The 26257-nt window shown below is 50.2% G+C and overlaps 1 protein-coding gene across 1 annotated transcript in view; it reads right to left on the reverse strand.

Annotated features, from left to right (window-relative positions):
* The window catches only part of Clstn3 (calsyntenin 3), a 34396-nt gene extending 11272 nt beyond the window's left edge, over window positions 1-23124 (reverse strand). The window contains exons 1-12 of the mRNA XM_052174810.1: window positions 22796-23124; window positions 20514-20636; window positions 19919-20114; window positions 18112-18320; window positions 17492-17641; window positions 16804-16989; window positions 16114-16395; window positions 15460-15572; window positions 9949-10111; window positions 9329-9385; window positions 8357-8514; window positions 8074-8222 (exon numbers count right to left, since the gene is read on the reverse strand). Coding sequence (XP_052030770.1) covers window positions 8074-8222; window positions 8357-8514; window positions 9329-9385; window positions 9949-10111; window positions 15460-15572; window positions 16114-16395; window positions 16804-16989; window positions 17492-17641; window positions 18112-18320; window positions 19919-20114; window positions 20514-20636; window positions 22796-22859 — 1850 coding nt within the window. The 5' untranslated portion in view covers window positions 22860-23124. The remainder of the gene's footprint in view (window positions 1-8073; window positions 8223-8356; window positions 8515-9328; window positions 9386-9948; window positions 10112-15459; window positions 15573-16113; window positions 16396-16803; window positions 16990-17491; window positions 17642-18111; window positions 18321-19918; window positions 20115-20513; window positions 20637-22795) is intronic.
* Between the last annotated feature and the right edge of the window lie 3133 nt (window positions 23125-26257).

Below are 26257 nucleotides of genomic sequence, written 5' to 3' on the forward strand. Positions count from 1 at the left end.
AAGAAGCCCCCCAGAAGAGGCATCTGAGCCTGGCAAGCCATATTTTCCAGAGTCAAGAAGATTTCAAAGTCCAACTGCAGCCCATGTTTGAAGCCCAGATTTGTACCAGAAAAATGTGCTGTGCCCCGCCCCACCCCACCCCTGCCACCCTCTTCCTGCACCATCTGCGGTGAGACAATGCAGGCTCTCGGTGCCTCAGTCTTGGGCATCCCGGTCTCAGGAACTGTGAGTAACAAAACTCTGTTTTTATGAATCCCCAGTCTCAGCTATCCCATTATACCATAAAGTAGGTCAGGAAACTGGGACCATAGAAGCAGGTGTTGTGATGACAATTGTGTCAAAACTGTGAAAGCAGCTTTGCAACCGGGTGATGAGTTAGAAGCTGGACCAGTTTGAAGCGGGTGCTGGGATGGGAGCTGCGCTGCCACAAGAGGAGGACTAGGAAGACTGTTGAGGGCTCGGAGAGAAGAAACGTCTGTTTTGTTTTGTTTTGTTTTGTTTTGTTTTGTTTTGAGAAGGAGCCTCTCCCCGAGTGAGGGCTCATCAATTCTTTATACTGGATGGCCAGAGAGCTCTGAGGACCCACTGTCTCCCCCACCCCACCTCCCCCAGCCATCTCAACACTAGGTCACAGATACGCATGACCTCCTGGCTTTCTCCTGTGAGTGTTGGGGATCTGGAATCATGTTCTGATGGTTGAGTGGTAGGCGCTTTACCTACTGAGCCATCTTCCAGCAGGGGACTTCTCAGAGGTGATTGAAGCCATCACAATCAGGATTTTGCTAGAAATAGGGTCCCTAAAGGCCATTCTGCTAAGGTCTAATGAGGAGGTAGAAAAGCCACTGGAGTAAGGGCCATCTTTGTATATACCAGCAAAGGATTGTGCGTCTGTCCACATCTGAGCATTTTGGAAGCAAAACTTTAAGTCAACGAACAAGAACAGCTGGTAGGGCCTGGAGAGACGGCTTAGCAATGAAGAGCGCTCTCTGCTCTCCCAAAGGACCCTAATTCAGATCCCAGCATCCACTTCAGCAGTTCATAACTGCCTGTGAGCCCAGCTCGGTTCATAACTGCCTGTAATTCCAGCTCCAGGGGGTCAGATGCCTTCTTCTGGATTCCACAGGCACTCACAAACAATCACATGCACAAACACATACAATAAGTACATGTAGATACAATTTTTGTAAAAGATAATTAGTGAAAGAAACTCTTAAGAAAAATATTGAAGACGCTGTAGGAGTACCTTTTGTCATGGGATTAAAATGAAAAATAATTTAAAGATGAAGTTTATAACTCAAAAGCAAACAGCTTCTGGATTTGAAGGAATCACAGCCTCCCAAGCAAAGAATGGGTAGACAGGTTCTTTTGATAAAGGGATCAATAGGGAAAGAAGGAAGGTGGTATTTATCAAGACAATAGAAAAATGAAGGCGTTTCAGAGATCGTCAGGGCAGCCTCAGGGTGTGGAGATAGATCAACATCCCAGCCTGGGTCACCTCAGGTCTCTGCTCCCTACATTCTGACTGTAGCCCCGCCTCCACCCAGAATCACAGTTCAGCCATCCCAGGTGCAGCTTGAATCACCTACAAGAGCACGGGCAGGCTCTGTAGCATCCACATGTCACGGATACCAGAGAAAAGGCCATGGTTCATTTCACCTTGATTTCAGACTCTGTCACAGAGTGATGAGGGCACAGACAATATAGAGAGTCTTAGGGCAAATCTGAGTGGAACTGTCAGTCCTCTAGAGCAATGGAAGCAATGTCACCACGGAGACCCCAGAACTGCAGAGCTCTCAGCATCCAACACCAGCCTGGAAACACTATGGGTTGGGCTGCTACATAGCTGAGCCCAGCAAGTCACAGGAGTGCGGCTGTCTGATGCTTGCTGACTCCAGCAGCACATGGAGTCAGGGGTTCTTGGAAAGGTTTTTGGTTTGGTTTGGTTTGGTTTGGTTTGGTTTGGTTTGGCTTGGCTTGGCTTGGCTTGGCTTGGCTTGGCTTGGCTTGGCTTGGCTTGGGTTCAATTGGGTTGAGTGGTTGGGTTGGGTTAGGTTGTGGTGGGGTCTCATGTAGCCCCAGGGAAGCTTCAAACTCTCTATGTAGCCAAGGATAACCCTTATCTCCTGATCTTCCTATCTCTACTTTTTGAGGGCTGGGATCACACGTCACGTACCATCACACCCAATTTATGGAGCACTGGGATTCAAATCCAGGGTAAGCCATTCTACTAACTGAACTACATCTCTGACTCATTATCCTGAAATCTTAAGATCTGAAATGGCATGGCTAGAGAGACAGTTCAGCCGATAAAGTACTCACCATGCAAGCATGGATGTCTGAGGTCAGATCTCCAGTACTCACATGAAAGCCAGGCATGGTGCACACCTATACTCAAAGAGCCAGGGAGGCAGAGGCAGAAGGATCCTTGAATTTCCTAGCCAGCTAATCTAACCAACACACTTCAGTGAGAGGACCTGTCCCAAAGGCTAAGGTGGAAAGTTTTGGAGAAAGACTCCTGGTGCTGACCTCTGGTTTCCACTCCTATATACATATTTGTTCACACACAAACATGTGTATGTATACATACACACACCAAAAAAAAAAGGAAAAAAGACATAGTATTAGATGGGTGTAGTGAGGCACACTTAAAACCCCAGCACTCAGGAGGTGAAAGGATAGAAAATACAGCCTAACTCTAATGACCCCGAGAAATCAGGAGTTTAAAATGCTAACTCGCTTTGTTAGAAACTAGGTAAAAGGTCACATTCCAGAGCCCGCCCTTTGTTTAGACCTAGCAGAAAGGCCTTGAATAGGTGATCCTGGCCCCATAGGGTAACTGGAAATGGGCTAAGCTTATCTTGCTTCTGTAAACTTACGCCATTACCCCTAAGCAGGAGTTCACGCAGCTGTAGACATTATAGGAAACTAATTCTGAGCGCGGGCTCCGATAATTTAAACTGATTGGCCTAAAAACTATGTAGTGGTACAAATCAATTGGCTCGCATTTCGCGGGCTCTCCATGCTAAGAAATGATTGGTTTGTGATTCGCGGGCTCTGTCGTAAACTTATAAAAGCTGTCGCAATTCGGCACTCAGGGTCCATAGTCCTCTAACCCTGCGTGGTGCACAGCTATGGAACCCAGAATTCTGGAATAAAGAAATCCTCATGCTATTGCATCGAGACCGTTTCTCGCGAGTGATTTGGGTGTCGCCTTCTGGGATGTGGGGTGCTGGGGCACCCTCGGTTTTTGGGGTCTTACAGAGGTTGAAGCAGGAGGGTCATGAGTCCGAGGCCAGCTTGGGCTGCATTGTGAGATGCTGTCAGTCCTGCCCACTGGGGATGTGCTTGGAGGCAGCTTTCTCTCTCTCCTCTGTTCTACTCCCTTCTAGATGGGTGTGACTAGCCTAAGCAAGCTCCTTTCATTGCACTGGGGAGGCAGCTAATTTGTTCCATTGCACCCTGGAAAGGGATTTGCCTCAGGGGTACATCAGCCCCTACATCTCACCCGTATCTATCCTGATGACACTCAAGACTTTGGGGTTTTTGCATGGATGCTGGAATGAGACAAGACAGTCAGGATGGAAGGGATGTAGTCTGCATGTAAGAACATAAATGTAGTGGGCCAAGGACAGAATTCTAGGGTTTAGATGTGTCCCCCAAAAAGTATGTTAGAAACTTAATCCACTCCAGTGAAGCAGTGTTACAAAGTAGGACCTAACAGGAAGCACTTATCTCGTACCTGACACGCCCTCAAGGTCTAGCACTGGTTAGGAGAGGGGAGACCTGGGCCGCACAGCTCCTTCCCACTCCTGGTCATGTTTTTTCCTTTCAAGCCTTTCCCCTCCTCTTTCCCTCCCTCCTTCTCTCTCTCCCTTTCTCTTCTTCTCTTTCTCCTTCCCTCCTCCTCTCCCTCCTCCTCTCCCTTCTCTCCCCCCTCCTCTCCCTCCTCCTCCCCCTTCTCCTCCTGTTCTTCTTCCCCTTCTTCTTTTCCTCCCTCTTCTCCCATCTTTCTTCCCCACTCCCACCCTCTCAGCTGGTCCATCAGATGATATATCAAGAGTCCATAGCCAAGCCGGGCGGTGGTGGCACACGCCTTTGATCCCAGCTCTTGGGAGGCAGAGGCAGGCAGATTTCTGAATTCAAGACCAGCCTGGTCTACAGAGTGAGTTCCAGGACAGCTAGGGCTACACAGAGAAACCCTGTCTCAAAAAAACCAAAAGTCCATAACCAGATGTTGACCACCAATGATCAGCCTCTAGAACTATAAAAAAATAAATAAATAAATCTCTGTTCTTTCTAAACTACCAAGCCTCAGGTATTCTATTATAGTAACACAAAAGAGACTAAAGCCAGGCATGGTGGCTGGTGCCTGTGATCCCAGCACTTATAAAACTGAGTGAGTTTAAGGACAGCTCAAACTGTAGAGTAAGACCCTGTCTCAAAACAACAAAGGAAAAAAAGGCTGACTCAACCAGTCTTGGCAAAAGGGTTGTAGTTCTGAAGGATGCGGAACTCTGGTCTTTATGATCGTGCTACCTGAAATGGCTTGGGTGAGAGGACTGGCATCGTCAATGTCACCAAGCACGGCCAGGCTGACTGGTGGAGCTAAGGAAAAGAGCAGAGCCCTCTAAGGTGTGAAGGGCTCAGCGCCCTAAAACAGCCTGGCATGACCTACAAATGACCCAGACATGACCTACAAATGACCCAGCTGCCTGGGAGTAGAGCAGAGGCATTCGCAGACATGGGCCACACTAATGCTCTAGGGGATTCAGGCAGGAAGAGAAGGCTGTACTGGAGTCAAAAGCCAAAGCAATGATTCAGCATAGCACACAACTCTCACACTGCGAGCAAAGACAGTCGCCCCAGAATGAGCAGGGAAGAACGTGGAAAAGTAAAAGTGGGGACTCAGAAGGAGGAGGAATTATTTCTGGACAGGACAGTAGTAGACTGTTTGTTTGCTTGTTTGCTTGCTTGCCTGTGGACAGTAAGAAGAAGTAGCTTTGAGAGGGTGGAGGGCTTTACATAGGCAGAAGTTAGAGCGAAGATAAAGCGTACCCTCTACAGAGTGAGGGCCACTGAAGTGCGCAGGGAGCGGTGATCGGGGCCTTGAATCAGTGGCAGGGTTCAGTCTGAGCTGAACTAGGCTGAAACAGGAGGATCTCAAGTTCAAGGCCTATCTGTACTACCTGGCAAAACCAAAAACAAAAAAAAAAAAACAAAAAAAAAAAACATGTCTGAGTGAACATCACTGGGCCAATCTTGGGTAGGGGTGAAGCAGAACTAAATTAACTTGTTAGGAAGTTAAGACAATAGGGCAGGGTAGAGTCATGAGGGATTGAGTTAAAGAGTTATGCCTAAACTCAGAGACATGCCCAGTGTGGGTTGACAATGGATAGAGCATGAAGGACAGAGAGGAGCCAAAGATGATTCAGAAGCCCGAGTGACTTCAAGGTCAGAGATGCCATTAGAGACATCAGGAGCACTGGCCCGTTTGGGGATGGGCTATTTAAAGTCAGTTATTTCAGCACTGACTCATCTGGGTTGCGGCACTGAAAGAAGACAACAGCACACAGATCTAAAGCCGAGAACCACGGTCAGGGCAAAGCTAGAGAAAAGGATGGCTGTCCGCCTCTCCAAGGGTGGAGGTCAATTAGGCAGGCTTCCCCCCCTCCAAAAAAATCTTTTTAAAGTTTAAATTATTTAATTTTGCCAACAGTAGCGGTACAAACTTAGAATTCCCGCTCCTAGAGATCTTGAGGCAGGAGGATCACAAGTTCAAGGCCTGCCTAAGATAGAGGTTCACAGATCTTTGACAACTTACTAAGACCTTATGTCTCAAAATAAAAAGTGAAAATAGAGTCATGGATACAGCTCAGTGATGAGAGTGCTTTCCCTAGTGCGCAAGGCCCCAGTACCGAGAGAAGGGGTGGAAGCCAGTTTGCATTTAAGCATTAATCTGATAGTTGCATAAATCTGACTTTAAACGATGAGAAATCCAAACACTGGAAACAGGAAGCCATGAAAGCCACACAGGCAAAGAGAAGAAGGGGTGTTGATAGGTGTTTCTGTTTCTTCTGAGTGTGACACACACACACACACACACCTCTCACATCTCCAAATTTATTTCCATGACCTGGGGAAACCAATGTGGACCAACCACATAGCCCACGGGAAAAATAAGTGCTGGGGCTTAGTAGCTTGATAGCTTGAGTTGGAAAGATACTTGCTAAGCACGGACAACAGCCACGCTGTGATCCCCAACACCACACAGACTGGCGTGAGTATCTGTGCCTGGTGTGTGCATCACAGCACTCAGGAAGTAAAAGCAGGAGGATAGACAGCACAAGGCCATCCTCAGTTACATAGTGAATTTGAGACCAACATGGACTATGTAAGGCCCTGAAAAGAGAGAAGAGAGCTCATAAAAATGTCAAGGCCCCTTCCCTCCTCTAACAAAACCAAAGTCAGTTTCCAGGTTCTATTAGTAAGCTTCTAGTCTAGGCCTGAAGGAGATAGGAGAGATTCAGATGAACCAGTGAGCAAAGACATTGACACAAACCCTTACAGGATGTCCCTGCCTGAGTTCCACCCTTGGCCAAAACAGTTCTGTTCTCTAATGTAACTCCTAAGGACATAAGCAGATCTTGGTTCCTGAGGGATGGAAGTGCTTTAAGGATTCTGACTAGGGAACCAGAGAGATAGCTCAGAGATTAAGAGCACTGGCTGCTCTTTCAGAGGCCCCCAGGTTCAATTCACGGCACCCACATGACACCTCAGTACAAGGTATAACTCCAGTCGTGGGATCCAATGGCCTTTGCCAGCACTGCACAAATATGGTACGTAGAAATATGCATACATGAAAACACCCATATACAGAAAAATAAATGTTTTACAAAGACATTTTGACTAATCCATTGTGGGGTGCATACAGCTCTGACCTGGGTCCACATGATACCCAACAGTCTGTAACCTTTAATTCTATAGTGTAACCACATGACATCCCAGCAACTCTCTTCCACGGGTCTGACAGGTGCTTGGAAATTGTGCCCAGTTACTACAGGGCTCAGAGCCCTCTTCCAAGATATCCGAAGCCACATGCTTCAGGGAATTTATGGAGAAATTGAGACAGAGAGGGGAGAACACAGGAACCCTGACTCCTAAATTGCGTGATCCACCCACTAGATGGCGGTATGTCCTAAAACTTCCCACCAGACCATAACTAGGGGTGAAACTGCCTTCCCAGAGGACCCAGCAGCACCTACAGAACAGGCACTGCGACAAGCATTAGCCCTGGATTATAGCATTTAGCTCATAACAATTCCATCAGTCAGGTTCTATTATCCCTCTAATACTTAATAATCTAGTCTAATAAATATCTAACAAAATGCTAATCTATATCTAATAAATACTTACACCTTGACCTTACCCACAGTTTTTCGGCTGAAGAACTCAAAAACCATCCCATTACGATACAAAGTTCAGCAAAGTTTTCCTTTAAAAGACCAGCTAGGAAATAATCTCTCTCTTTTGGAAATACACAATCTCTGTCTCTGCTATTCTCCTGCCTGCATCCTATAAAAGCAGCCATGAATATGAGGGAAGACACACCAGCAGGGCTCTGTTCTGCTAAACCTTTCCAGAATACACGGCAATGCAGATTTAGCCTGGGACCACTGGTGGCTTAGGTTTGGCATATTTATTTTGCAAGAACTTGGTGAAGCAAAATGAGCAGAACTCACCATTTGTCCAAGGTCATCCAAACAATTAGAACTAAGTCAGAATTAATGTCAGGTCCCCCAGCTTCCACGCGTCTCTGCCCCACTTTATATATAGCATAGGAAAGATCAAAACCCCCAAACCCTAGCAACTCATCTTCACAGAGAGTAACAGATCAGGAAACCTGATTCAGGTCCAAGCTCTTCTACCAACATGGCTTTTAACAGGTCAGCTGTCCTCTCTTGGGACTCCGACGGGGATGTGAAATGAGAAAGGTATGGCTAGCTCTGGTGATGTCTTAAGACAAAGAATGATACTGACTCTGTTCTATGATTAGCCCGCCTACCCAGCACTCACTTGACAGCGGTGGTGAGGCGCAGGGGCCTGACGCCGGGTGTGGCAAAGCGCAGAGTGTTCATGTAAGCCACATGCTGCAGGGCGTGGTTGAAGGTCTCCACATCATCCCCCTCCAGGGTGAGCAGGGACTGCGAGGGGTTCACGTGGACCTGGGTCCCAGACACAGACATAGCTGAGAGCAAGACCAGGAGGCAGGAGGGGAAAGGTGCAGAAGTGTAGAGGAGTCGAGGGGGGTCGGGGCCAGGGGCATGCCGGGAAAGAGAGGGAATGGAAAGGGCTATACCTTCATGCCTTTGCCCAGGCTCTCGAAATCCCTATAGTCCAGCCCCTCCCGACATGCATAGAGGCACTCGATGACCTCACGGCTCTCCAGGCGACCTGAGCGCACGCTGAAACCAGCTAGGTAGCCATGGAAGTAGTGGTGGATCAGCAAGGGGTCTCCTAGGGCAGGAACACAGGAGCAGGGCAGGTAGTGAGAGGAGAAAAGAGGAGCAGAGGGAAGGTGGGCGGAGGGTGGGGCTGAGAGAAAGGAGAAAGAAAGAAAGAAAGAAAGAAAGAAAGAAAGAAAGAAAGAAAGAAAGAAAGAAAGAAAGAAAGAAAGAAAGAAAGAAAGAAAGAAAGAAAGAAAGAAGCAGCGGGAGGCTTGAGAAAGAAGGTGAAAATATGGAAATAAGGGATGAGAGGTGAGGGAGAAGTGGGGTGGAGGAATTCTTGCTTAGGATGTGTGGGACTCTAGGTTCCATCCCCTAGACACCCAGGAAGAAGAAAAGTAGGAAGGGGAGGGGAAAACACAATGAGGAGTAAGGGGGGAGGAGGGAAAGAAGCGCAGAGTGGATGGACTCATAAAAAAGCTTCTGAGAGGAGAGAGAGGAGGAGGAAACCACAGGAGGAGGAACATTAGAAACCAAGGGGAGCCTGGGAGACTGTAAGAGAGGGCGTCTTTCCAGGGACATGCGAGGAGACCAGGACGAATGTGTGTCAGCTCCGTGGATGCCTAGACTGGTCCCTCCGGCTACCTGCTTTTTGGCTCTGTGGAAAGTCAGCAGGAGAAATGGTACTACATTCTATGGGCAGGGAGAAAAACCACGCAGGATCCAGCCAAGCTATACACCCAGCCTTCCTGCCTTGGCTTAGAGACTGTACCACGGCGCAGCGTGTGAAGGAGAAACTAGAAAGGCTGGGTCGGGGCAGAGAGGGAAGCACATTAAGGCAGCCGAGATTAGAACTCCGGTCTCCAGTTCTCACCCACGTGTACCTGAGGTTGTGTCTGTCTTGTTCTCTGCCCCCTTCTCCTTCTCCTTGTTCTTCTCTTCTGCAAACCAAGAAGAAGAAAAGCGGCAGTGAGCTGGGGTCTGTGACAAGAAGTTCTGTAATTCTCCTAAGTCCTCTCATACCATATAGGGCTTGCAGGCTCCCAGCAGAGCCCCAACCCCTCTCGTGACATTCCCCAATCTTGCAGATCTCTGTTATAGATTACTCTATCGAGCAGGAAAAAGAGAGGGCTCTGCTAAGTGGTATGCAAATGGAAGACTAACGGTCGTCTGGAGGCTTCCCGTCCTCCTGCAAGGGAGACGCTGTATAAAATCATCATCTCCTTGAGGGAACCAGGTGAGAACCGGCTGGAGTGACACTGTCGATTTGTAGATGGGAATGACACCAAGTTTAAGCCGCTGAGCCACACAACGGGGACTCGGGTATCAGAAGCAGAGGTCTCCTCCGGCAGAGATCATTCAGAGAAGAGTCGCCCTGCCTGGCTGTACAGAGATGCGGGGAGGCAGCCTCTGCACAGGGCAGGCTGCACTTGCTCCTCGCCTGACCTCCTCCCCGCACAGCCCTAAGCCACCAAGTCTTCCCTGAGAAGGTCAGGGCACCCACCAGTCCAGCAGGCCCCGATCATGAGCGCAGGTTCCCTCCTGGGTGGGTGGATGAGACCATTGTCGTGAATGAGAGCCGGGTCAAAGGAGATGCCGTCAGTATAGAGCGTGACCGTGGGGAACTCGAGGTTCAGGGCGTAGTGATGCCACTCGTCGTCACACACCTGGGGGGTGCAAAGTGAGGGCAAGGGCCCCCTCAGTTACTTGCTCTCCAAGGAACTAGCCCCAACCCTCCTCCACATCCTGGGAACAGAACAGTCCTTCACATTTCCAGGCTTAGCAGCAGGGCTGCCTACCCAGCTCAAGGAATAGCAACGTTGTCCAAAATCCATGAGTTAGAGAAACGTGTAAAACTACAAACAGAGCTAGAGTACATCCCTAAAGTCCCGCAGCCCAGGAGGGTGAGACAGGAGGATCACTTGAACGGAGGCGTTTGAAGATCAGCTTGGGCAACACAACAAACTCTTGTCTCAGAAAATAAAATAACAACAACAACAACAAAAATATGGGGCTGGAGAGATGGCTCAGCAGTTAAGAGCACCGACTGCTCTTCCAAAGGTCCTGAGTTCAAATCCCAGCAACCACACGGTGGCTCACAACCATCCATAACAAGATCTGACTCCCTTGCCAGGCGTGTAATCCCAGCACTCTGGGAGGCAGAAGCAGGCGGATTTCTGAGTTCGAGGCCAGCCTGGTCTACAGAGTGAGTTCCAGGACAGCCAGGACTATACAGAGAAACCCTGTCTCGAAAACAAAACAAAACAAATCCAACAACAAAAATATGTTGTAAGCGAAATTTCTCAAGGATATTTATGAATAAATAGATGGATGACATCATGATTTCTAGGGCGGTTTCCAATGCAAGAGAGACCTCTAGGACCCCAACTGTTTCCCTCTGCTGCTTCTCCTGGAGTCACCAAAATGAGGGGCAGAGGAAGGAGTGGGGCTCTCTACCTTACCAACTTCCCAGCGGTGGGAGCCCTGAAGACTCAGCACTGGTCCTGTCCTCTCCACCTTCTTCCTAGGACTGCCCTGGTCTGTTCATAGGGGCTCAGACTCCACATTCACAGTGGTGACACCACTATGTCCAATGTCCAGCCCAGAGTTCTCCCCGGATTCTATGCTCTCTGTTCTAAGTCTCAAGGTCGTCTCACATTTAACATAGGACGGAAGCCAGGATGCTTCCCAGCTCCCCACACATCCCCACCCTCCACACCCAAGTCAACAGGTGCTTTCATCTCAGGGCCAAACAAAGCTAACAGCTGTGGGTCTCCTTTAGGACTCTCTAGCTCCATGGTGACATAGCAGTGCGTCCCCAGTCCCTTTTGTGTGAAGTCACCACAATTCCATCCGTTGACTTACATTCCTCTTTTCTTCTTCTTTATACCGGAGATGGAGCCTGAGGCTTTGAGCTTCCGGCGAGCTCAGACCTCTAAACACACCCCCAGTCTAGTCTTTATCTGACTTTTAATGTCTGCTTTGGTTGGGGCTGGGTTGTTTGCTCGCGTGTGTGTTTGAGGATGTTCTAGAACTTGCTTCATAGACCTGGATAGCCTCAAACACAGAGAACCACCTGCCTCTGCCCCCTGCCTCTCTGCCTCTGCTGCCCCTGCTCCCTGCCTCTGCTGCCCCCTCCCCCCTGCTCCCTGCCTCTCTGCCTCTGCTGCCCCTGTCCCCTGCCCCCTGCCCCCTGCCTCTCTGCCTCTGCTGCCCCTGTCCCCTGCCCCCTGCCCCCTGCCTCTCTCTGCCTCTGCAGAGTACTGGGATTAAACGCATGTGCCGTGAGCTACCTTGCCTGATGGTTTGGATTTTTTGAGTCTCATGTCGCCTGGGCTAGCCTTAATCTCACCATGACCTTGAACTTCTGATCCCCCTGCTTCCGGCATGCACCATGACACCTGGTTTTATGTGATGCTGGATACTGAACCTAGAACTTTTCCCCAGCTCCCCTCACAGCCCCATCCTCTACACCTAAACCATTGAGAAGTGCTTTCTTCTCAGGGTTTCTAGGTGGAAATCTCCATCTCTGGACCGCCATCAGTAGGCAGGTACTCTGAGCTATATCCCCAGACAAATGATGATGATGATGATGATGATGATTTTGCAGTTGCTGTTTAAAAAACAAAAATAAGCCAGACAAGCAGTGATGTACACCTTTAATCCCCACGCTCAGGAGGCAGAGACAGATGGATCTTTGTGAGTTCAAAACCAGCCTGATCTACAGAGTTAGTTCCAGGACAGCCGGGCTACACAGAGAATCCCTGTCTCAAAAACAACAAAACTAAACAAACAAACCCAGAGTCTCACTAAATTGCCAGGCTAGTCTTGAACATTCGGTCCTCTTGCCTCAGGCTCCCAAGGTATCACTGGCCTGGAGCACGAGGCCTGGCTTATGTCCACTCCTGTTACCTCTTCAGTGAGGCCTCTCACGACTGCCCATGTGACGGTTTTCAACTCTGACCAAGTCATATTCCTGCCTTTAGGCCTTCAGACAAAGGCTTCCTAAAGCCACTGTCCCTCACTCCCAGCGCTCCGGAAGCCCCTCCCAGCACTCCGGAAGCCCCTCCCAGCACTCCAGAAGCCCCTCCCAGCACTCCAGAAGCCCCTCCCAGAACTCCTGAAAGCCCCTCCCAGCACTCCAGAAGCCCCTCCCAGCACTCCGGAAGCCCCTCCCCATCGTCTGCTGGCCCTGGATCCACTGAACTCTTCTTTGCCTCAGAGATTTTTCATCTGCTGCTCCCATTTAGATATTTAGTGGGGTTTTTTTTAACTGCACCCCCACTAGAGGCTGGCTCAGGGTTCAAGGGTTGACTTGTCATACAAAAGGTCCTGGGCTAAATTCCCAACTCTGCCAAAAAGAGGAAGTGAGGAAAGAAACGGAAGGCATAGGAGAAGAAAAGAGAAAAAAATAAAATAGCGTATTTACCCAATTAAAATAAAAGCTAAATGAAATTGAATGTTTTGTTTCATATTATTAAACTCCATGGTACCCCTAGAATCTATCTGTTGAAAAGGCAGACACTTCACTGGGATCTAATAGATGCTTTAAGTACAAGAAGATAAAGAAATTTTTAAAGAGACTAAGGATGTAGCTCAGTGATAAAGCACTTACCTAACATACATAAGTCTCTGTGGTCAATCCCCAGCACCACATACATCACACACATGTGCGCGCATACTCAAACATACTTACACTCACACATACACTCACACACACTCAAACACACATACACTCACACACATAACACACACTCACAAATACACACTCACACAGACATGTACTCACACATACACATACACTCACACACACACTCAAACACACATACACACACATTCACACTCACACACACACACACACACACACACACACACACACACAAAGTCTGAACAGCTTGTCATCCTTAGGAGGCTGGGACAAGAGGACCAAAAGTTGAAGGACAGCCTTAGCTACAGAGTGAGTTAAAGGCCAACCTGGACCACTTAGTGAAACCTTGCTCAAAATAAAAAGTAAAATGTAGTCTGGTCAGATATTAGGGGCTTGGAGAGTCCTGTGGAGGAGGGAAAGGGAGGACTGCAGGAGCCAGAGGGGTCAGGAACATGGCCCACAGAGTCAACTGACTGGAGCTCAAGGTGGTTTACAGAGATCGGGGAGCCTGTGTGGTCTGCACTAGGTCCTCTGCACATGCGCATAGCTTCGTAGCTCCATGTTCTTGTGGGGCTCCCAGCACCGAGAGCCAGCGCTGTCTCTAACTCTTCAGCTTGCCTGTGGGACCCGTTTCCTCCTACCGGGCTGCCTCATCCAGTCTGGATGTGAGACTGTGCACCCGGGTGGTCGCACTGTAGCTTGTTCTGTTGTATTTGGTTAACATCCTTAGAAGGCCTGCTCTTTTCTGAGGGGGTGGTGAATGGGGAGTGAATTAGAGGGAAAAGAAGGGGGGCTGGGAAAGGGGAGGGAAAGGAAACTGCAGTCAAAATGCAATGTATGAGAGAAGAATAAAGAAAAGAAAATCAATAAACAACAAAAAGAGGGCTGGCAGTGGTGGCACACGCCTGTAATCCCAGCACTTGGGAGGCAGAGGCAGGCGGATTTCTGAGTTCGAGGCCAGCCTGGTCTACAGAGTAACCAAAAAAAAAAAAAAAAAAAAAAAGAGGGCTGGGGACATAGCTCAGTGCCAGAGCCAGGCCCTAAACTCAGTTTTCAGCATCACAGGGGAAAAGACAGAGAGGAAGAGGTGAAGAGGGGGGGGGGGCAAACACACAAGAGAAGACCTAGAAGCAGCCAATGCCCAATCTCCTCCCTTCATAATGTGCTACCAACAGCAAAGCTTTCGTGAACAGGCCTTACTTGTCTAGACTGCACATCTCCAGGCCCTTCCCCATCTCCTGTCTCCTGCGCCTTAGTCCACCTATCAATCACTCTACCAGGATTTACACAGAGGGTAGAAGATGGAAACTCAAGTTGGCCCTCACTGGTCTTTGTAGTCAGCCTGAAGAATGAACAGACAGATGTGCTGACCATGGGGACACGAACCTACAGTCCCAGCACCCAGGAGGTAGAGGCAGCAGGGACAGCAAATGCAGAGCTAGCCTGGACTATATCGACCCAACTCGATAAACAGACTGCAACTTGGAAGATCCTTAAGAGAGGATCTCAATTCCTTTGTCCACTTTTACATATCTCTCATAATCATAGACAAAATAGTGACGGTTAAGATGTGTGGAGTGGTTTTTAGTCTATGAAGCCCTAGTATATAATTTCATTATACAACAACCTCAGGATGTAGAATTCTTTTCATCCTTCTTGAAAGGCTAAAGTTTGGCTTGGCATGGTGACACACACCACCTGTGATCTAAGTATTTGAGGAGCAGAGGCAGAAGGATCAGGAGTTCAAGGTCAGCCTCTGCTATTAGGCAAATTCTCGATTGGCCTGGGCTACCAAGAGACCCTGCCTCAAAAATTAATAACAATAAAATACTACCAAGTGAAAAATTACAAAGTTTAAAAATATTAGTGGGGTGGTGTTGAGCACACCTTTAATCCCAGCACGTGGGAGGCAGAGACAGGTAGATCTCTGTGAGTTCCAGGACAACCAGGGCTATGTAGAGCGACCTTGTCTCAAAACAAAAACAAACAAACAAACAAAAACCAAAACTAACCAATACAGCTTCCCAATCAGTACTGAACCCTAAGCTGTAAATTTCACCCCAGCATCACCTGCCTTCCTGGTTACAAACTAAGAATCAAGGACACATACTGCTATATGGTTTATATATAAGAAGATGGACTAAAACAGGGGCCACGATGGTGGCCAGGCTTAGTCGAGCGTGCCCTTATGTCCCTTCAACCCATGAGTGCTTCTCTAGGCAGCACGCCCTGCAAACAAGACAGCCTGGGGTAGACTAATCAGGGACTGAGGTTAGAGAAAGGGCCAGCAAAGCAACAACAACCACAACCCCAGGGGGCTTGGGAGCCCCTCAAACTTAGCCCCATCCATCTCAGAGCCCCCCTCACCTGCTCCAGCTTCCAGAGGAACTTGACCGGACGTGCACTCTCAAGCAACGGCCAGTAGAGAAAGGCGATTCTGCAGCCGTGAACGGTCAGTGAGTAGTGAGAGTAGCCGTCCTCTAGGGGCAGGAAGGGGACAGGAGTCAAACGCCGGCCAAAGTTCACAGAAAAGGGTTCAAAGGTTCCTGCTCTCAAAATATCATCTCAACAAGTCACAGAATTACAGGGGTGGAGAAACCGGCCTGTGACCTGGGCATGATGGTGTCTGCCACAGTCACAGCAACTAGGAAAAGGGAGGCCATTAGGACTTCGTGAGCCCCGGGAGCTCAGGGTCAGCCTGCAAAACATGGCGAGATTCCCATATGTTTTTTGTTAAGGTGTCAGGGAAGTACAATGAGGCATTCCTGTAATCTCAACATTCAGAACACTGATGCAGGAGGACTCAACAAGTTGAAGGTCAACATGGGCCAACCTGAGCCAATCTAGGCCAACCTGGGCAATACAGCAAGATTGTCCTTAAAAAAAAAAAAAAACTTGTCAACTTACAAATTAAAATTAAAAGAGGGGAGGGGACAAGACCTGCCGACAGTCCTTATTGGGTAATGGCAAGTGACAGATGCACCACGAGGAGCCAGTGTGCTACCTCAGGCTAGGGCTCACCATTCTGGACTGTGTTACACACAATGGTCTCCTCCTCCTTCTTCCCCTTACTGGGAGTCACGCTATGCTTCATCCAGAAGGACAGGGTAAAGTGGTCACTGAAGCCATCCTGCGGCCCAGAGCCCAGCCCTGCCGGACCACCCAGAGGGACTTGCACAGCTTGCGTGCCATTGAACCAGTAGATGAGGCTGCTGTCCTGGCTGTAGTGCACGGAGAGCCCCGCCGTCCAGTTGGCATTGGGGCCGGGCATGGGCAACAGGTCCACCTCCCCAGTAGCAGCACCTGCAGACGCCCCAAAAGGGACAGGTGTCAGAGCTGAGAAGCGGCGGATGAGGAAATGGAAAGGAAATAGGAAACCTCCTATTCACCCCCTCTTACAGGCTTTCAAAAACAAGAGGGGGAGAGTTCTTTCTTTTAGAAATGACTCTCATTAACTGAACCCAACCACCAACTCTTCGTTGCGCCCAGATATTGTTCTGTGATGCATCTAGCGGCAGGCCCAACAATGATACATCTTTATCAGAGCCCTCTCTACCTACCCTTTGGAGCACAAAAGCTACCCACACGCCTCAACACCCAGGGAGATACCAATACTTGTGATGGCCAGAGGAGTCAAGTTTCAGAAAAGGGACAGAGAACGTGAGGGAAGGATGGGACGGGGTGGTCCCGTGGGAAGTGAGGCGCACGCACCACAGAGCTTCCTCAGAGCCCTCTCTGAGTAGTTGTCTCGGTCGCAGCCCTTGGCCACGTGGCTGGTCTGCAGCTCTATGGTGGCCTGAATGTTCCACAGTGGTTCGTCACAGGTCTCCAGACGGATGCCAGGGAACAAAGCCAGGCTCCCGGCTCCCGGGGCGTATTCAATCCTTTTGTTCCAGCCTGCACAGGTGAGGCAGAGAGAAAGGCAGATGGTAAGGCAGTAAGTCCCTCACGCCGTGTGCGGATTGTCTGCGGCTCCAATTGTCTGCTGCTCCTCGAAGAACGGCCAGGGTAGAAGCCTGTCTGGAAATGTGCTTCCAGCATCTGGTCTACCTTCCACGGTCATCAGATGGGACAGGAGAAAAATTAAAATTTAAAAAAAAAATGGGGCTAGAGAGACAGCTCAGTGGTTAAGAGCACTGACTACTCTTCCAGAGGTCCTGAGTTCAATTTCCAGCAACCACATGGTGGTTCACAACCATCTGTAATGAGATCTGATGCCCTCTTCTGGTGTGTCGGAAGACAGCTACAGTGTACTCATATACATAAATACTATAATATAATATAACGTAACATAACATAACATAACATAACATAACATAACATAACATAACATAATATAATATAATATAATATAAAAGCCAATGTGACAGAAGGTTTGCCTGCAGGTCCTGTTCCTCACCTTGCCAGCTGGGTTTGCAGGTTGGCTTCACCTGGATCTCCACCTCAGCATCGTCAGCAGCGCGCTTCTTCCCGCAGTCATACGCTGTCACTGTGAACTTATAGAGTTTCTCGCCACTGTACTGTAGCTTCTCTGTGTTCTCAATGTTTCCTGAGGTGGAAAATGGGGGACAGACAGGTCAGGTACACTAGAGCACTGGGTCTCAACCTTCCTGACACTGGGAACCTTTAATACAGTTCCTCATATTGTGGTGATTCCCCCCACCACCAAACCATAAAATGATTTCATCACTACTTCATAACTGTGTTGTAATGTAAATATCTGATATTCAGGATTCTGATATGTGACTTCTGTGAAAGGGTCACTGGAGCCCCCAAAGGGGCCACAACCCTCAAGTTGAGAGCCACTGCTCTAGAGGAAGGCATGGGAATACTAGGCAAGCCAAGTCTCAACACATACAGACACTTTTTCCTAAAGTGGAAAGGAAGTATCTGGGGGTAAAGGGGCCTCACATAGGGGCAGAGAGGGGAATCAGAGTCTGGGGGAGGGGCAGGAACAGAGAGGTCAGTCATCGGGAGAGGAGAGGATGCGGAACAGCTAGGGACCAAGAGAAAGCTCACCGTCATTGTCGATGAGGAACGGGGTGTTGGGTGTAAGGATCTCATAGTAGCAGATCTGGCTGTACTGAGGGGAGCAGTCACCATCGATGGCTTCCACACGCAAGATGCGATCATACAGCTTCCCCTCGGTGACTGCAGCACGGTACAGTCGCTCCACAAAGACTGGGGCAAACTCGTTCACATCGTTGACCCGAACATGCACGGTTGCCCTGCACACACAGGAGCGGAATAGATACAGAAGTCTTAGCCAGCTGTGAGTTCTGAGATCGGATCAGGAGTGAGAGCAGGAGGGAGGGGCTGTCTACCCCTGAGACTGCTCATCCCCACACTATGGGGCACTGGGCTGTGCATAACAGACATAAAACCATACAGGGGAGAGGGCTCAAGGAGAAGGACCAATGGCGTTGAGGGAGAGGGAACAAGCCCTGGACAATACCAGAACATGTTGGTGATTTTTGTCCAGAAGGCTTCGTAGGAGATGAGGAAGAGATTCCGAGCTCCTGCAATGCCTTTCAACTGCCCTGTCTGTCTTTCCACACGCTCCATAACAGACATGCTCTGAGTGTATCTAGGAACCCTCATTAGGATGCCAAGGTGAGGGGAAAGGCAACAAACTAAAATACATATTTAAAAAAAAATTCAAAAGGCCCCTGACTTAAAAAAAAAAAAAGTCTAGTCTTACCAAGAAATGAAAAAGATACAGACAAAAAAAAAAAAGTTAAAACCAACCATCAGGGACATGGTGTTTGACTGGAAGTCCTTTGTCTGAACTGAGTAGTTCACCTGCCTAAATTGTACATGTCAGCCATGGCCCTACCCAGGCCAACAGGGCCAAGGCTAGGAACATCATTCTATCCCTTGCCTCGAGCCAAGAGCCAGGCTCTGAGGTTCCGAGACAAAGGTCTTCTCTCTAAATAGGAAACTAAGTCACAAAGGCCCTTGTGGTGTCTGACGACGTTCAGTGATTCAGGACTCCTTAGTACTGATCCTCAGTGATCCAGGACTCCTTAGTACTGATCTTTTCCCCATTCTCAAGTGAGTAGTTAGCTGGTGGCAGATGTTGGTGTCTAAGGCCCAATCCCCCTCTATGGTGAAATCATCCCCTACCCTCCCTGTCCCGTCCAAGCCAGGTGTAGGTCAGGAGCCCCATATATACTGCGTGCTGTAAACGGACCAGAGGGGGCATGTGAAATGGATGGGTCTGGTTGAGTGTGGAATTTGCTTGTCTCTCCATCCCCACAATGCCCCGTGCTGTGCAGCAGGTGCGAAGGCTTTTATACAAACCATCTCCGGTGATACACCCAGCGACATCTCTATGTCATAGACAAGGGGAAGCAAGCTCAGAAAGGCTAAGCACATTGCCTAGGTTGCAAAAGACGAAGTGGGGTGAGATGTCACGGAACTCTTGTGTCTGCTTGTGACCTTGACCAGAGATCCCCAAACTCTATGAATAGCAGGAGTGGGGGTGACAGGTAGTATGGTCAGGGACTAAGAAAGCATTATTTTTATGCTAGAACAAACAATCATCAGTTGACATGGGAGAAAGGATAAAATGGGCATTGTTACTTATGATTAGCAGTAACTTTGCAAAGGTAAATTTAGGGCTGGAGATATAGGCCGTTGGCAGAGTGTTTCCCAGGCCTAGGTGAGGTCAGAGGTTCCATCCCCAGGTTTGGGTTGGTCTATCCTGCAATGACTAAGCTTGCTCAACTGAGCATCCCAGTCTTAGCTAGCAAAGGACAGCCCCGTCTCTGAGAGAGCATTGTTGACAGAGGGAGAGGGTCCCATAGCAGATAGCCTTCCTCACTTGTGAGACTTCTTGGTATTGGTGCCATCAGGTCCCTCGCCACAGTCATAAGCCTGGATGGTGAAGGTGTGTTCCTTCTGGGCCTCACAGTCCACGGGCTCCTTAGCCCGGATCAGCCCTTCCCCTGTTGCCTTGTCCAGGATCACAGCCTCAAAGGGTACCCCAGATCCATGGATCCGGAAGCCGCAGATCTCACCTGGCAAGGCAGGAAAAGAAGTGAGGTTCTACACGAGCAGCCCTCAGACGCCTTGGCTGGACCATGTCCAGCTACACAGACCCTCCCAAACTCCAGACCTTTCTCTTGATGATGTGAAATATCAATGGCCTCCAGTTTCCCTGAGCTACAAGCTCAGAGCCAGCAGGTCAAAGGTCTATACCATCTAAAGATGTGTTTAATCCCCAACTGCTCAACCCAGACATCCTCCATTACACCCCAAGTTCTTCAGTGCAGCCCCCTCCCCTTCTTGTACCCCCTCCCTCTGATGCTTTCTTTCCCCAGGTTTATGCCTACCTTCCCAATGTTCTTGCTACCAGGACCTCCCACCCCTCCCTTCTCTCCTGCCTTCCCACCTGCTTTCTCAACCCTGCCAGTTACCTGCATAGCGCAGGGGAGCATCTTTATCCAAGGCGAAGAGTGGGGGGTTCAACAGGACCGTGTTGTCGTTCTCCATGACAATGCCCTGGTACTCGGCCTCGATCCACGGCTTGTGTTTGTTGGCTGGCCCCACCCCAGGGAGAAGAGAGACCGTGAGCTCACCTCCACTCCCAGGACACTGTCCTTACTCAGCCTGCACCCACTGGCAACACCCTTTCCATGCCGTGCCACCTTGCCAGACAGACAAGGAAGAGCTACGGAAGGAACCAGAGACTCTCTAGGAGGTCACAGCCTTCTCCTATAGCGGGAGAGGCAGACAGGAAGGCAACTACCTTCCTATGGGGGAGGGACCCCCCAAACTCCAGACTGCCTGTCTCTGAGAATCATGGTTAGGGTAGAGAATCTCCTATAAGGTCTTTTTAACTTAGCAAACTTAGCAAAGGGTGATGGGAGACTCAGGAAATACTGGTGGGTCCTCAAAAGGTCCCAAGAAGGGACGAGGAGAGTTAAGACTGGGGGCAAGAGTAGAGGCCAGTTTCCTGAAATCTCGGGGGTTGACTCCCCTTCCCACCCCACCTGCTGAATTTCAACCCTTCACCCTATACTTCTCTGAGTTGGAACCAGACTCCAGGCCACTCTCCCAGAAGAGGAGAAAGGAATGAAGACAATTATATAGGACAGCAGGAGGGGGCAGAGGGGAGGGGACAGAACAGAGAAATCATCACTGTGACTGGACCCAGCAGAGCCCACATCCTGAGGGATTACAGAGCTGGCCTAGAAACACAGCAAATCCCTCCTTTCCCATCCCCACACCCAAGAGAATACAGCCATAACCAGAACATTCTAGGTCCTCTCAAAACCTCCACACCCCACACTCCCTCAGCTCCTTCACAGACCTGTCTGAACCCTGATTTTGTCTGTCCCACATCACACCTTCTCCTACCAGACTGATCTCAAGTAGGGTGGTCTCTTCCCCAGGACCAACTTCCTTCAAGATCTTGAGATGTTATAGGGGAAGCATATATTGTCTCTTCTCTGTCACTCTATTATGCCTACCTATGCTCTCAGAGGGAAACTGAGTCACCAGGGGGGGGGGCTCTCACCCCAGTATCTCATGATGAGCGAGAAATTCTGATTTCTATTCACTCCCGAAACCACAGCCCAGCCAACATCCTGGTATCTGCAGGCCTCTCCATTTCACGGTGATGACCACTGTAACCCTCTCCCCAACGGCCAAAGAAAAAGCCTCAAGATGGTATATGGGGGGGGGGGGCAAACAGGAAGTGAGAAGAGGCCTGAGGACCACCCTGAGGTAGGAGCTCCAGTCAGACATAGGAGACGGCAGACAGAAGAGCAGAGGACACCAAGGGCAGAGCCGGGCACCCTGCGACCCATCTTCTTGCCCTTAGCAAATGAGCCCTCCTCCCTTCCCTGCCTTATGTCTGCCTGCTGCCCTGTAGCCATTCTTCATCTTTGCTTCCTGGCTCCCTGCTCCCCCACTTCTCTCCTTTCCTACTTCTGCCTCTACCTTTCTCCTTTCTGATCCACTTCTTATTCCCCCCCCCCTCATCTCCCCTTCCCTCCTCAGATTCCCTTCTCACCTCCTTCCTGGAGAACCCCCACACCCCTTTCTGCCCTTTTCAGCCTATCACCCCCTCTACCTACCTGAACCCTCTGCCCCTGGCCCCACCCTCCCCTTCCCTCTGACAGTCTCACCCAGCTGAATTTATCTGCTGTCTGCCAGAGAGGGCAGCTGTGGTAACCCACAAGCCAGCGGATGCAGGCAGAAGGGTTTGGATGCAGAGAGACACGGAGAAGACATACGTGCTCGGAATTGCCGAGCTGCGGTACAGTTTCTCCCCAGGAAGGGATGAAGACAGCCAGCTGGATCTGCCACTGCACGCCCTTAGTGTGCACGGACACCCAGTGAATCGGAACCCGAGGGAACATCACCCTCGGGGAGCAAGTCCCTTTGAGACGGGAGGTATCTACCAGCATGGAGGAATTGGGGGAGGGGGGAAAAGAGACGGCAGGTGGGAATAGAGACCAAATACAAGCAGGATGCCCGGGCATGCACATGTAGAGACGGGCCAGAGAGGAGGAGCTGACCCTGGGAAGTGAGACCGGGTCTAAGGAAAGGATAGAAAGGGGGCGGTCAGAAAGGAAAGGAAGGACACCTGTCTCAGACGCCAGAGAGCCTCAACATCCCCATCCCTCCTCACCCCCACATTGCTCAGCCTGACACTCCAGTTCAGAGGCCCCCCCAACCCCGTCTTGCTCACCTTTGTTGCCAGAGCTGATCTGAAGCAAAGAGGCCAGCAAGAGGGACACCCGCAGGAGGGTCATGGTGCTGCGGTGTTAAGCACGCCAGGCCAGGCGTCGCTATCCCCTGGGAGCCTCAAGCCCGCTAATGCCACCTTGGGGGAGAGATGCAGAGACTCTTCCCCCAAGGGGAGGGCAGGGGGACGAGATTAGAAAAGGAGCCTGCTGACCACGCTAGTCCATAGAGCAGATGTGTGCAGACCCGCTGGGTGGCTGAGCTGGGGGACTTGCAGTAGCTTCTCTTCAGTCTCCAGCTCAGCGTCCTCAATCTCGCTCCTCGCTCGCTCTCTCTCACTCCCACCCCATCCCCGCTACTGCAGGATGACGTCAGCACAGCCAGGCGAGGATTGATGGGGCCGCTGGCCAATCAGGAGACTGGGGGCGCCAGGTGCTGCAAGGGGGGTTCTGGAACCAATGCGACTGGGGAGCAGGGGCGGGAGGATGTGTTAGGGCTTTTTCCCCTGGCTGCAGTCTGGGGGAGCAGAGGAACTGCGGGGGCTAGAGAGGAAGCAGGGAAGCCTTGGAGGGGGTAGAAGATACGAAGGACATCAGAAGACCTAGCTGAAAGGCAGGAGGTGGGGTGAGACAGAGACGTCAAGAGACTTGAGAGGGTGGCCAAGAGAGGCAGTACCCACGTCACCCACCCCCAATTCTGCATTAACCTCTTTTCACAGCTCATTCCATTAGCGAGTCCTTGCTGCTACGTGCTTTCTGGAAACCTGGAGGCAAAACCTGGAGTATGAAAGTCTAGCATTTCAGTTCCAACTCAGGGCCCTGTGGGTGACAGAAGAGGACCAGAAAAACAGACAGACAGACAGACAGACAGACAGACCAAAAAAAAAAAAGAAAAAAGAAAAGAAAAACCAGATGGCAAGAGCCCTAGGTGAGGAAGAGGAGGGACTCCCTGCTGCCCTGCGTCTGGGCCCTTACCTCGCTCTTTTTCTTACTGATTACAGTCCCTGATTCCCCACCCCACCCCCTGTCCCCCTTAAACTGTGATGGAGCTGCCCCACATCGTTGGTCAGTTTGGGAGTCACATGGGCAGTTGCAGACAGGATGTACAATGATTTCAATATCCACCCCCAAGCCCTTATGTGGGCCTTGGTAAGGGCCGAGGGCTGATGGTACCCGGGACTCGTCCCTCACTGAGCGTCTTTTCCCCGGCCTCCCCATATGCGCCCCAGAAGACCAAGAACCATACCCAGCCAATGGGGAGGGAGGGCGCTGAGAAGGCCTAGGGTCCAGGCCTTTCTTAAATGTGGCTCCTGTCCCCTGGCTGCCCCCACCTCCTGCCTCACACCCCTGAATGCCCCCTCCCTCCCCTTCCCCTCAGTCTAAGAATAAAGCTGGAGCTCAACTCCACACACAGCAAGCCTCCAGTGGGAGCCCACACCCTCACCCTCGGGGCTGCATGAAGGCCAAAACTGACACTCAGAAAGTCCAAGTTTTGAATGACTGACAGTGCCAAGGTCATTCCACAGGAAAAGCTGAAGCCAGGCCTGACTTTGTGAAATCCCTGCCCCTCCTTCCCTCCAGGGCTACAGACAGCAGACCTGAGCTCATCCCTGGGGTGGGGCAGGGTGGGGGCACCTCTTACAGCAGCAAGGGTACAGCCCTATTAAAGACCTGGTTAGCTGGACCTTCTCACACCGTGTGGGGACTGACCTGTGAGCCTCCTCCTCCAGACAGCCCCCCTGGCTCCTCAGTCTATTCCTGTCTAAATTGGGAACAATGTCTGACTCCTTACCTGTGCCAAAAGATCTTGGAACACTACCTAGATGTCCTAAATAATAACCTCACTCTTCCAGACCCTTCCTCCTACTCTCTTCGTCTTCTAGGTCCCACTGAGAAGCCATGTTGGAGTGAGACAACCTTGGAAGGTTCAGACACCCTACACCCCACCTGACGGCTTAGCATCCATTCCCCTGCCTCTCACTCACAGCCTTGACAGAGCTATTGCAGGCAGGAAGCACCTGGCTGGCCAGGAGAGCGCTTACTAAGTCGCAGCCCCCTCAGACAAGTAGTCTGAGAAAGGTAGTGGTGCTGGAGGGCAGGGGTGGGGACAAGGAGATCAGCCACCAGCTGAAGAAGACTCTCAGCACCTTCCGGAACTACGTTGTGGAGCCTGAGGTGGGAAAGGAGTTTGAGGAGGACCTAAGCTTCATGGGTAAATGAAAATGTCAGATACTTTCCCTTGCATTGACAGGGCACAGACAGATGAGTCAGCACGGTGACTCCTCCAGCCCAAGCCAGGGACATGACCACCAAAGCAGGACACGAGATCCCCAAATAACAGTCCCTGGGACCAACAAACTCCAGTGCTCCCCTAGCCCCTCCCTTCTTCTTCCTTACCCGTTCTATGTCTTTAATAGAATCATTTATTTAGTTCATCTTCTTTTAAATATTTTTACATGGATGAATATTTTTGCTAGCATGGAATTGGAGTTACAGACAGTTACGGGCCACCATGCAGGAGCTGGGGACTGAACACACGTCCTCTGGAAGAGCAGAAAGCGCACTAAACTGCCGAGCTGTGTCCCCAGTCTCTTCTTTGTCCCTTTGCATCATCAGTCTCAGGAACCAACAGTACAGAGCAATGAGCCACCATCTGTTCATCCTGGAGCCGGTAGCACTGGCTTCGTCTGAGTCTCTCTCACCTTGTCTCCTTGGCCACATTTCCACACACTTTTCCCGCTTCTTACACCGTCCTGCTCAGTCTCCCTTGCAGCCAGAGTCCCCTTCTAATTATCCCTAACACCAGGGTCCCCACAGGATTTTGTCCCCGGCTTTCTTTCTCTTGCGGGTACACTGAGCTAAGCCAAAGTTCCTGTGCTTTCTGCTGCCACCTGTAAACTGTCCTTGACATTCGTTCTCCAGCCACAGCCACTGCCTGAGCCCCGGAGTGATGTCCTCAACTGTCTAGAAGACATTTCTATGTGTGGGCTCAAGGTCAAACTTGAATGCATTATTTCCTGGGGCTCAGAGCACTTTTGTATTTACTGTGTCTGTGGGTGGCAGTCACCAGCCAGACCTTATGCCACATTGATTGATGTCCCTGTTTTTTTACTCATGGCTCCCGTGTACACACACACACATACACACACATACACACGCACACATACACACACATGCACACGCACACATACACACATGCACACACATACACACACACATGCACACACACTCATGCTCGCATGCGTGTGCACACACACATACATACACACACAAGCACACACACAGGCACACACATGCACAAACACACACACACACCCACACACACACACTCACGCTCATTCTCTCTCTCTCTCACACACACACACACAGAGAGCACATCCAGAATAACTTTCTGCACTAGCCAAAATAGTAGCTCTTTGGCATGTAATTAGTCCAAATGGAAAAGTGATAAGTTTAAAATGCATACT

Source organism: Apodemus sylvaticus, chromosome 2 (assembly GCF_947179515.1).
Source record: "Apodemus sylvaticus chromosome 2, mApoSyl1.1, whole genome shotgun sequence".
In the NCBI taxonomy this organism is placed as follows: Eukaryota; Metazoa; Chordata; class Mammalia; order Rodentia; family Muridae; genus Apodemus; species Apodemus sylvaticus.